This window comes from Podarcis pityusensis (assembly GCF_964106645.2).
Source record: "Podarcis pityusensis genome assembly, chromosome: 2".
Lineage (NCBI taxonomy): Eukaryota > Metazoa > Chordata > Lepidosauria > Squamata > Lacertidae > Podarcis > Podarcis pityusensis.
The window spans coordinates 29314869-29327074 of record NC_138029.1 but is presented as its reverse complement, the minus strand read 5'-3'; the positions used below and the strand labels follow the sequence as shown (position 1 = coordinate 29327074).

General features: G+C 44.7%; 1 protein-coding gene across 10 annotated transcripts in view; it reads right to left on the bottom strand.

The window, feature by feature from the left end:
• The window catches only part of CEP131 (centrosomal protein 131), a 31071-nt gene extending 19294 nt beyond the window's left edge, over positions 1 to 11777 (bottom strand). For 3 of the 10 annotated variants that reach the window (XM_080994417.1, XM_080994423.1, XM_080994422.1), the window contains exons 1-10: positions 11258 to 11683; positions 8504 to 8703; positions 6678 to 6772; positions 5466 to 5583; positions 4314 to 4426; positions 3328 to 3441; positions 2481 to 2642; positions 1852 to 1969; positions 424 to 543; positions 97 to 265 (exon numbers count right to left, since the gene is read on the bottom strand). In XM_080994417.1, coding sequence (XP_080850543.1) covers positions 97 to 265; positions 424 to 543; positions 1852 to 1969; positions 2481 to 2642; positions 3328 to 3441; positions 4314 to 4426; positions 5466 to 5583; positions 6678 to 6772; positions 8504 to 8683 — 1189 coding nt within the window. In that variant the 5' untranslated portion in view covers positions 8684 to 8703; positions 11258 to 11683. Of the gene's footprint in view, positions 1 to 96; positions 266 to 423; positions 544 to 1851; positions 1970 to 2480; positions 2643 to 3327; positions 3442 to 4313; positions 4427 to 5465; positions 5584 to 6677; positions 6773 to 8503; positions 8704 to 11257; positions 11684 to 11756 lie in introns of those variants that run through there. The other 7 variants (XM_080994424.1, XM_080994426.1, XM_080994425.1 and 4 more) reach the window with 5 other exon arrangements.
• Between the last annotated feature and the right edge of the window lie 429 nt (positions 11778 to 12206).

Genomic DNA, 12206 nt, shown 5'->3' with positions numbered 1-12206 from the left:
ATATCTGGAGGGTCACAGGTTTCCTACTTCCTGGACTAGAGGAATGTTCAGGAGACATCTTTACCTACAGTTTCACAATCTACCAGTGCTTTTCACCTGCATTGTTGGCTTTGATGATGCTGTTGGCAGGGCTAGTGTTCTTCACAGAGCCAGCCTTCTCAGGTTTTCTTCTTCTGGTTTTCTTGCTCTCTTTCATTGCTGCCAGCTCCTCCTCAACCAAGCGTTGCGTATCCAAGACTTTCTGGGCTCTTTTTTGCTGCAGCTCCTAGCAGAAAAAAAAATGGTGTTAGTGTTCTGTTATGGTCCACTTGCTCCTCCATTTGCAGCACTGGCAAATTAACACGTTCCAAGCTCTGAACAAACCAAAGCAATGAACTCCTCTCTTAATGTCCAAGGCAGGCAATGCTGGTATCAAGCCCCTACCTGGATGGCTGCTCGTCTGGCAAGACGTGCCTTCTCCTCTCGAATCTTTTTCCTCTCCTCGTCTCGCCTCCGCTGCAAATCCAACATGTTGCCCTCCTCTGTGAGTTGCTGCTGCCTTTCCTTAAAAGGAGTTGAGGCAGAAAGGATTTTCAGGTGTTGTTATCAGTTTCCTATTCTGGTACAAATGACAACTAGGTTCCCCCGCTCCCCACAAGAGAAACTAACATGCGAAGATGTTTTTATTAAGGTATCAAGAAGCTCAAGAAATAAAAAGAAATTCAGACATTCCTGTACATTTCAGATGTGGGACAATTAACTGATTTAGGGCTCTGCTACTATCGGACAGGATGAGGAAGGCCTTACTAATAGCTTTTTGCACAGCTGTAGCCACACTGCTGTGGAAAAGAAGTAGTTTCAGCTTTTGATAGAAAAGATGAACAATAAGGACTGGCGTAGAGTTTGGATTATTTCAGAGCAGCAGCATCAAATTTGGGTTAAAGAAAGGAGCTGTTCTGAAAATGAACTAATGAATAAATCTCTCTAAAAAAACCAGTTTTTTTCTGTTTTCTTTTTAAGCTACCAATCTAGGAAGAAGAGAAGAGGCCTGCTGGATCAGACCAAAGGCCCCTCTAGTCCAGTACAGTGGTACCTCTAGATACGAATGGGATCCGTTCCAGAGCCCCTTTCGCAGGTTAACGGAACTAGCGGCGGAACGTCTGCACATGCGCGCGTCGCTTTTCGCTGCTTTTGCGCATGCGCCTGACGTCATTTTGAGCGCCGAGGAGCGCAACTCGAACGCGCTCAACTTGAAGCATATTTAACCCGAGGTATGACTGTATCCTGTTCTCACAATGCCAACAAATGCTATAAAGAAACATACTGCCTCTGACAGTGGAAGCAGAACAAAGCCGTTATAGCTAGTCAGCAGGGGGCGGAGATCTGGAGAAGCATATGGACAGCATCTGATGAGATTTCAGAAAAGGAATGAACAGAACTTCCTGAAAGTGGGAGAAGGCAGGTTTCAGTATCCTTCATAATCCCCACTCACTTTTTTCAGGTCTTTGCCAAACTATGCTCTTTGAAAAAATGGCTCATAGAACTGTAAAAAATGACCAAATGAATGGATATCAGTAAATCAACACAACTTACTTCGCTGAGTGGCAAAGAACTGGAAAAGTGCATCCGACATTAACCGCCCTGCCCTGAGTATTCTGATTAACAACCAGAACATTTTGTTTCATCTGAGAACGGTTCCTCCAATAAGAAGCTACTCCTTAGGAGCAAATGTCAGAAGAGGAGATACCACTTCTGACACAGCACCATATAACCCCAAATGAACAAAACTATTTGGGGAACAAAGAAACGCTTTCCTTAATTCTCAGGAAACGTGAAAGTCCGCTTTATACAATGCATGTATGCTATACATACCTCTCTTTTGGAAGCTAGTAAGCGCCTGAGCTGGGCTGCACCTTCCTTGTGCCTCTGAGAGTGTCGTCTGTACCAGCGCTGTATCATCACAGCGGCCAGGTTGACCTGGTTAATGAACCTGAACGGGTAGAAAGAAGTTAACAAAAAGTGAAATGGCTTTCCAACCACAAATGGAAACCCTGCCATGAAGCAGGAAGACACACACACACACACACACACACACACACACACACAGAGAGAGAGAGAGAGAGAGAGAGAGAGAGAGAGAGAGAGAGATGCCATACTGAAGGTGTGGCTCTTGCCTATATGGCTCCTGTTTAGAAAGAGCCCCCTCACTTTTTTTCTTCTTCTTAGAAAACAATATAAAGTCCAACGCTCGGTTCAGAGGGATATATTTTAGACAAACGTGAAAGGAAATCAGGCCCCAGCACTATTTTATTAGAACCGATAAAATGTGAAAGGACTGACCTATCAGCTGGAAATCATCAAACGCAGCTGTTAAAGCTGCTAAGCAGCAACATATTATGTACCCTTTTCTGAACTACCATGAGGCTTCCTCTCATTCTTCTGCATACCTTCCCAACATCTCCTCTGGTTATCTCTTTTGTTGCCAGCGAATTCACGCTTACCGCTCAGCCTCCTCCTCCGATACTTCCTGCCTCCTGAGGGGGTTACTGCTACTGCTGTTATTATTGTTCCGAGCCAGGATATTGCTGCTGGAAAAGTTTTTCTGGGACTTCATGTAGCTGCTACTCTCTGTGTCTTCATTGGAAGTGGCTTTGATAATGTTACTAAGAAAACAAGACAAGAACACTTTAGTCAGAAGCATCTTCTGTATTGCTCGACGGGTTGTTAGCATGCCATACTACCCAGTGATGGACACGTGTCTATTTTCCAGAGTGTATTGATACTGTGTTTTACTGTCCTTGGTAGACTGCCTTGGGAAAGAAAATGCTCCTCACCCACTAACATAATACATTATTCACCCCTCTTTAATGACATTTTGCAAGTGTCAAGTAAGTCCTGCTAAATCACTCCTGCATTTTCATCTACGACAACACTTGAACTGGTCAAGGGATGAGCACCAAACATGCAGTTGGGAGGGGAACGGTTGTAAAGGAAGAAAAACCTTAGAATTTGGCATAGAATGAGGGAAGCTCCTTTTGCTCATATACAGCCCAGTTGTGCGGATTATGAGACTCTGGACTAACATGAATATGAGGGCTCTTAGAAACAACTGCAGTCTAATTTTTCCTACCAAGGAAGCTTAAAAATAAAAGATTCAGGAGCAAGTATGCTTTCATTCCCACAGCTGTGCATGTGTATCTATCTATGCCTCCCTTGTTGAAAACCACTACTCCCCCGATGGCTTGCTCATACTTGAGGTGTTGGGCAGGCTGCCACAGTTAGGCCTTCCCTGGCCCCTTCCAACCAACCTACGGTGCCCACTGGAAGGATGGCTGTGAAAGGACTTACTTGAGGGAGGTTGTGGCCTGGTTGGAGCTCTTGGGCGCAGCTGCCTTGTCCGCAGTGGAGTAGTTATTATGCACCATGGTGGTTACACAGTTGCCCATTGCACCTTTGTTACTCCTCGTAGGAAAGAAGGGCAATATGTTAGCATATTGAAGGCTGTGGGCCAACATGTGCAGACTTCAATCACAAACCTTTAGGACAAGGGTGGCTAACCCACCACCCTCTAGATATTGTTAGATTCCAACTCCCATTAGAGTCAGCCAACGTGACCAATGGTCAGGGATAGTGTAAGCTGTTCTCCAACAACATCTCAGGGGCCACAGGAAAACCATTAACTGCTTAGACAGGGTTCAAAAGATAACAGGGGGAAAATCATAATTGGGGGGGGGGGGAATCTGAAATAGGCTTCCTAGGTCTTCACCTGGAAAAAAGCGTCAAGGCCCCAGGCTACAGTGCTGTCACTGTGCTTGTTGTCCTGTGGCTCCACTGGTACTTTGTAAATTCTCTCTCCTGTCCTCTTGGGAGCAAAATATTGCTACCCACAACAGGTGGAAGAGGAGACTGAATGAAGGAATCAGTGGAGTGGACACATGGTGACTGCACCCTCTCAGTGAGTTTTCAAAGGGAAAGGCACCATGACCAGGCGAAGACCTGGCAACCCTAATTTGGAATGTGAGAGCCCCAAGTGCAGGCTAAAGGAATGAGACCACATGAAAGCACACTGAAGTGCCGTAGTGCTGTTCAACAACAATGAAAGCAAAAACGAAGTGGAAAGAATTGTTTTGGCTCAACCCTATTTTAGATTACAACCTGTAGCTAAAAAGAGACTGCTGTTCCTTTTCACATGGTTGTCTCCAGACCCTACTCCAATAACACCCATGGACCAGAAATAATACAGCACCCATCTTCAGCAAAAATAGCGCTAGCACAAATCCCACCAGTCAAATTTCAGCAATTTACCTATAACTTCAGAAGCTAGAACTTCTTACCTGTTATTTGCAGTGAAGTTGGCTGCAAGTGGCACATAGATTTCTTTCTTTCTCATGCCTGCAGGGGCCTCTTGAGTACTGGATGGGACAGGAAATGTTCTGGGCTGCTCATCCTGTACAACATAACCAGAAATAAGCATGAAGGGAAATCACCGTCATTGTATGCGGCAGGTCCTCTCCTGATACTTTTATTCTAACTCATGCAGAGAATCCATCTCAGTCCCACCATAATTCTCACTGATACCAAAGCCTGCTGGGAGATAAACTCTAGTGGTGGTAAGTTTGTGCTGTGCTGAATGTCCCAGGATGGGACTAATAAACTTCCAAACCGGGAGTGAGAGTCAGGGGCACTGATTCTGCATGCCCAGTGTTAAAAAGCTACACAAGAGCTGTCAACCCCTCAGCTAATGACTGCTAATCCAAATTCCATACCAGGAGCCAAAGTCATTAGCACAGATTACACAATACAAAAGTATGGTAGTAGTGCCATATCCCCCTACTTATTTATTTATTTGTCTTATTTATTGGCTGCCCCATAACCTGAATCCTCCAGTAACACTTCCTTTGAACACCTTTTGCCCCTACTTCCTAGTTCCAAGTATAGCACTGTAGTGCTAGATAGAAGCTGCTGCTTGATTACAACAAAAGGGCATCCCTTTCTCCAGATTTTACACTTAATGCTACACTAGCATTTAGTGTCGGTGGGGAGATAGCCTGTCCTCTTGTCATGACCGGGGATGGCTGTAGCCTTGTGGCAGGGGGCAGCCTTTCCACTGCTTGTTTTTTAAGGAGAGAGCTATATCCCTGTGCTGGAGAGCACAGCACTCCCCAACAGCTGCCTATGCAAGCATATTCTACGCTGTACTCACCCCAGCAACAAGAACGACAGCTGAATGGGGGAAAGTTTCTCCCCTGACAATGACAGCACACTGACATTTGAAAGGTGGGAAAATGTCCCCCGCCGCCTAAGCAAAAGGCTTAGATCCTTTGTGACAAAATATTTAACTGGAAAGGCTCCAGATGCCTTTGCATCTGGAATGCTTTCTGGAATTGTCTGTGTTAGCAAAAGAAGGCAAACGGAACAAATCTTAGGATTCCATTGATCTGAAGCTCCTCTGGCACTTGAACTTCCTGTTATGACCTTGCCCTTACCAGGATGTTCCATGTTGTTTTCTTTTCCGGGGAGACTTTGCTCAGACTTGCTAGTTTCTTTCTTCCACCTGAGCTGCTTTCAAACAAAGTCAGGAAGTCTCCGTGCTGCTCTACACTGCTGAGAAGCAAAACCACAGGATTACTCAGAAATCTTGGGAGTTTGGTCCATTTCCAGAAGCTGTCCACTCAGGCTGCTGAGCAAAAGGAGAACTCATTCTCCCCCATAAATTACTACCAAGTGTCCAGGAGCAATTACAGATTGGTTTCAGTACCTTCAAGTAAATGAAATCTATAGAAAGGACAAAGAAAGAGGATTTGCAGAAGGGGGATCCGAATTCAAAAAAATTCTATTGGGAAGCAACAACAAAAATTATATCCAATATATCCAAAATCTTATTAGAATGGGAAACTAAAGATGGGTTAGTAAAGGCCGCAATGATACACGGGGGGGGGGGGGTGTGTGTGTCAGATATCGGATATAATATTGAGTTATCAGCATGGGAAAAATTATGGAATAGGGCAATAAATTTCTTGGCATGGGAAGTGTTCCAAGACAGAAGGGTCTCTGATGCATATGTGGTGGCACTGTAAAAATGCAAAAAAATTCTGAGAGATGGTATATGAGGAACTGAAAAAAATATTTAAGCTCACTTTTCCGAAGAAACCAGAAGACTTCTTGCTAGCAATAATAGGTGCAGAGATACTAAAGAAAGTAAAAAAATGTATTTCTGTATGCAACAGCAGCCACAAGATTAGTGTATGTAAAATATTGGAAAGAAAAGATATCTCCAACAAAAGAACAATGGTTGCATAAATTAATAGAATATTGGAAGAAAGATGGGATTAAGGTAAACTTTCAAGCGGGGGTAAATTTATGATCAGCAGTAGAAAGGATAAGCGAACTGAAGCAGTGAAAATAGGATGGAATAATCAAAGGACATGTAGCAAACCAAAGAAAATGTACGGTGTCAAGGAAGGTTAGGTTGGGAAGTAGAAAAAAAAACTTTGATGAGATGACATATGTATGCAAATATGCACTGGAAAATGCATCAATAAAAAATAATTTTAAAAACAAACCCTACTAGTCATTCTGGGGTAAACTCTCAAGAAGAAAAACAAACCAACTTCCCCAAAGAGTTCTGAAAGACATGCATGAGTGAATTAGTTTCTGCAAAATATTGCATTTCGGTAAGAAATTCATTTAGGGCTCACCTAAAGGCACCGTTCACACGCTGGTTAACCTGAGTCGTGCTATTGGACCTTCGTAAATTGTTCATAGCTCTGGAGCTGCCAAGCCCTGCATCTTCCTGGGAGAAAAAGACACACAGATCAACAATGCTGAATACTTAGGGGTTGGCTACCATTTGGATGGCTTTGAAACAAAAGCTTCCTCTTACATAGATAGAGTGCCCCATCTGCAGCCGTCCCAAGATAAAGAAGGTAAGCCCTACAGGTGATACATTAACAATGCCCCTGGAAGGCAGCTTGAAGGATGCATTCAGGGCTGCTGCCTTGTTACTGGATGTTCCAGGGTGTGTTTCTGGTTTTTTAATATATATTCATAATAAAAATTAAACCAGTACTTACAAGAAAAAAGGATAAGCACATTTTTATATACCGTCAAAAATTCCATCTCATGTTTCGATTATTTTTTCCTATTACAATTGTAACAATATTCAGTCTCAAGAAGTGGATACAGTCTAATTGTAAAATTAAAGTTATTTTGTAAAGTACAGGATGAATTGAGTCTTTAAAGTTGCCTTGCCCTTATGATATATAAGGGGTGGGGGTGGGGATTGATGGAAAACAACCAGTCCATGTAAAGTGCTTTAAAAAATAATAACTGAACAGAATTTTCTGTGCATTTAATGGTGTTGTGTGATTGCTCTGTAAACATATCCCATATGCATGATTCTGTACGCAACAATCAAGAGGTCTGTGAAATTACAATTGAGCAATGCAGCCGGGAGTTAAGTTATTGCGTAATTCATGAGACTCAGTGGAAGTTACCTTTAGTGATAACTGTAGGCCACTTTGTCATTTAGAACCAGGAACTGTTGTCATTTTAGACCCAATGATAATGCAAACTGATTAGATGGGCAGATGAATGTACTGATCCTTGATCTTTCCATACAGTGGTGCCTCGCAAGACGAAATTAATTCGTTCCGCGAGTTTTGTCGTCTTGCGATTTTTTTCGTCTTGCGAAGCACGGTGTCGGGAAAGTTTTGGAAAAGCTTCAAAAATCACCAAAGTCTTTAAAAACCTCAAAAAAGGCTACCACACCGCGTTCTATGAGTTGCTCCTCGAAGTCAAGTCGCAACTGTATTAACGGTGTTAAGAAAAAGGAAACAAACTTGCAAGACGTTTCCATCTTGCAAAGCAAGCCCATAGGGAAAATCGTCTTGCGAAGCAGCTCAAAAAACAAAAAACCCTTTCGTCTAGCGAGTTTTTTGTCTTGCGAGGCATTCGTCTTGCGAGGTACCACTGTACTCTCTAAAAGTTGCTAGTTATCATAATGCAATCTTATTGAAAAAACAACTCCTCCAAATCCTCAATATTGTGACTGTTTCTGTCCAAATGATATGCTTCCTTTTGTTTACTACAAAATCTGTGCTTTCTATGCTCAATTTAATTTTTTTCTACTTTTTAAATGGCAAAATCTTGCATGCATTTTGTATTGTTAAAGCAGTAATGTAAGTTTAGGTTTGATAAGAAAGTATTGCATATATTTCACTTTTTCCTTTAAAAAAACAAAGCAGGTCCCGTCCCCCCCATGGCATCAGAATTTCTGAAATTTTTTACAGCTCTAGGGTGGTTTTTGTAACTTCGGGCTAGAACCCCCTTGCGTTACACAAATACAACAATCTTACATGGGCTGCTCTTGTTGTGGACTCTACTAAACACAGAATAAAAGAATGCACAGCATAACCAGTTAAGCTTTGTGATTAAATGAAATATGTTTACCAGGAACATACTTAGAAGACAGAATAAACTTCCAAGGAGAGCAAGTCTATTACCCCCATCCCCCAATACTCACTAGGATATTCCTCTTGGGCTTGTTTTCAGTAATGACGGAGATGGAGCGAGCAATGTGCTTGCCTGGAGAGGCACTGCTTGGGCGCTGAAGCACTTGCATGGGCAGCCCTGTAAGACTGAGATCCACACCATTGGCACTGGCACCCTGGAAGGAAGAGCTGCTACCACGGGCACTCTTCATTGTGATATGGGAGCGGAGGCCTGGAAGCAAAGGAAAACACAAAGATGAAGATGTTATGTTGGCTAGAGGAATTGCTTTCCACATTTCCTATTTTGACCTAAAGCATGGACGAAGGAATAGGGAAAACTCTTGTGAGTATGTTCATAGAACATCTGTCACTGGTCACCTGCAATATCACAGGGCCAGCAAATGTCTGTGTTGTTCATGTAACCATTATACACAGACCTCTCAATCTCAACAGAGGCATTTACCTTGGTGGGGGGTGGGGATTACTCATCATTTCCAAGCAACCTGATTTGGAAGCCATGTGCTTCAAAACTGAAATTACCCAGTAACAGACACACTTGCTGAGTTGAACATCATCTGGTTTGCATGCAACAATTTAGTATGACCTGGAAGCTGTACACCGGCTCCCTTGGCCAATAAAGCGAGATGAGCGCCACAACCCCATAGTCGGCCACGACTGGACCTAATGGTCAGGGGTCCCTTTACCTTTACGTTTTTATACATTCCTGATGCAAAAGCCTTATCAGGCAATGCTGGTCCCTAATGGCCAAACTAGAAGATATGCAGAGTTCAGTGGATATGTTTTGTTTTTAAACCACTAAAAAGCAACATCAGATTAGCAGAACATCTCAATGTTTTCCCTCCCTGCCATTTTCTGCTTTCCTAACCATAGGATGAAAAATATAGGGTCCTTGTAACTTTTTCCCTGCACGAAGAACAACAGCTTGGGGAGGGTAATTTTGACTGACATGGGGCATGAGGGAGAAATGTTATCTAAGTACTCCCTCTGCTGAAATTTGCAGCTTCCTGCCTCTACTTTTCAGTAAACAAACACACAAAACAATACAAAACATTAATGTTAGAACATGGTGTGTGCGCGCGCCACAGACTGCCCAGTTCTGCCCTGACATTACATCCTCCCATGCTGAACTGCCATTCTTGTTTTACAATAATATCTCCTTAGCAGCTCAACCTCTTGTAAGAAGTGGTGCAAAACAGAGAAAAGTCATTACTTCATCACTTTCCCCCCTCACCCTTCCCAGTTGACAACATGTGATAAATGAACAGTTCCTGGCAATGCCAGACACATAAGAGTGTATGGGCTTTGAGAAAAGGATAAGGTACAAGTGACTATGAGGCCAAGCTTAAGGATATGCATATGCATTATTTCACACTGGCCAGATTTTATTCATAAGAGCATTTATATGCCTGAACTTTGGCCCAAAGTGAGTCCCACCAAACTAGTGCATAGAGGGGTACATAATTCTACCAGTTATAGCTTCCCATCCTCCAATCCTCTCCTAATAAATTAATCTATTCTGATAAATGTTCTCATTTTCTAATACACCCCCCCCATCATATTAAGTTAGCCATACTTGATTTGTCTCTTAACAAAGAAACTGCCCATCCACACACCTATTTCCCTACAAGTGCTTTCAATTGCAAATACGTTGGCCCAGGAAAGATAAACACTAGCCTCTCTATGGAAACCATAGACACACACCCCATTGATATGGGTGAAGCCAGCAACTAGGCATCTCATAGCTATTTCATTAGAGAAACTGTGTTAAGATTCAAGGCAGCAAACATGACAGGATGAAACTGCTAAAGTGTGGTCAGCCTTTGCATAGGTTCAATATCATTCAAGGCGAATGAAAAGCTTCATACAATCGGTATAGTTACACAGTTTTATTGTTTACTTTTCGCTTTCATTTACCGGTGTCTTGAAAGTTCAATACTCCTGTCGTCTGTACGACAAATTTGGCACTAAAGTACCTGAATGAGGCAATTTCAATGACGCTCCTCATAGTGGTCAACCGGATTTCAGGTATCACCCTATTTACCCAGTAACATAGAACTTATAGTGTTCCAGTGGTGCATTCTTTTAACCTGGAAGCATTTCTTATGCTTACTAGAGTAAACATAGCAAATGCGGCAAAGAAAGGATTTAGAAGGGGTTGGGGCTTGAAACCTGGGCACCTAAAATGTAATTTTCCCCCAAGCCTGAGGGTATTTGCATAAGGCTGGTGCCTCTTCAAGAAGGCCGCTGTTTCCTAACAACAGAAGCCTATGTGAATCATGCACCCTGGAGTACACAAACATCTTGCGGCACGATGCATAGTGCTTAACACCAGATCTCATGCTGAAAAATCCAAAGGAGAGAAACTTCAGAGCAGCAGACTAGTCCCTAAAAGGGATGCTGGAGAGACAGGATCGGGAGCAACATTCACCTTTCTGGTGCCTTCCCAAAATACTAGAAACGGGTGGGGAAGAGTTGCTTGTTTCTCCAAAGAGGAAGGGAAAGGCATCCAAAACAAGTTCTAGCTCCTCCTCCTTGTCACAGTGCTTTTTTAACAGTTGCAAAGAAGCACCATTCCAAGATGCAAGCTTACAGGGCCAGGGGCTCTGCAAAAGCCCGGGGTTTGAAGCCAGCTCAGGCAGGACTCTGCAAAACAATGCAAACGTGCAGCAGCCTGCAGAGTGGCAGGGTTGGAGGCGGGGTAGAGAGAGGATGGCCACTGTCTGGCCCCCCTCTATATCACAAATGGCTCTCACACACACACTTACCTCACGCAGGTACCCAAAAAACGAACCTCCTCCTTCTCGCTGGTGGTTCAGGTGATGATGGCGAGAGCCGCCCCCCCCCCCGGCCCCGCTTCCACACAGGCTCTGTTGGGCTGAGAGGAAGGCCTAGCCTTAAACCGAGGGGGGTTTTCTATCTACACCTCTCCCCCCCAAAAAAATGGCCCCCGGAGGCGGCTGCTCCCCCCCACTTTCCGCCCCACTTTTATGATGTAGGGGCCTAGTCCTGCGCTGGGGTCATTCTCAGACGCAGTGCCCGCTCATCCCCCGGGCCGCCCGCCTAGAGCATTATGGGAAATTCCCGCCCCCTGATGCTGAGGCTGCGACTCCAGTCCCCGGCCCGGCAAAGAGAGCGAGAGAGACCAGCGGAAGACGTAGCGGCAGCCGCCGCCGTGAGAGGCACACGCGAACTTAGTGCGAAGGGGAGGCCCGCCTCCGCTTTGCCACGGCATTGGCCAGAGTTTGGAGAGGCCCGGCTCCTTACCGGCTGCCCGACTTGTCCTTCTGCCGGCGCCGGGGCTAGGTTGAGGGCGCAAGAAAGGCGGCGGGCGGGAGACCCGCGAGGAGAGAGAGACGTTTGCGGGCTGTGGGGGGAGAAGCGTGTAGAGGAGGAGGAGGAGGAGGAGGAGGGGCTTGCACCACAAAGGCGACGACCCCCGACTTAGTCCTGCAACCAGATCAGGCACTTCCTCCCTGCTGGGTCTGTTGGGTATTTCCCCCCCCCCTTCGCTCTTTCCAACGGGGGTCTCCCTCTGAACCCCGGTTGCAACTTCCAGGGCTCCCCCCGTTGCCGTCTCTTGCCTGATCTTTTATTTCCCTTTTCTTCCCTTCCACTTCCCTTTTATGAAGACTATCCACTCTGGGATCCCACAGCTAATTCTCCCCTGGCCTCCTCGCTGGCCCAAGTAGGTCCACTTCAGCCAGCTAGCCCTGG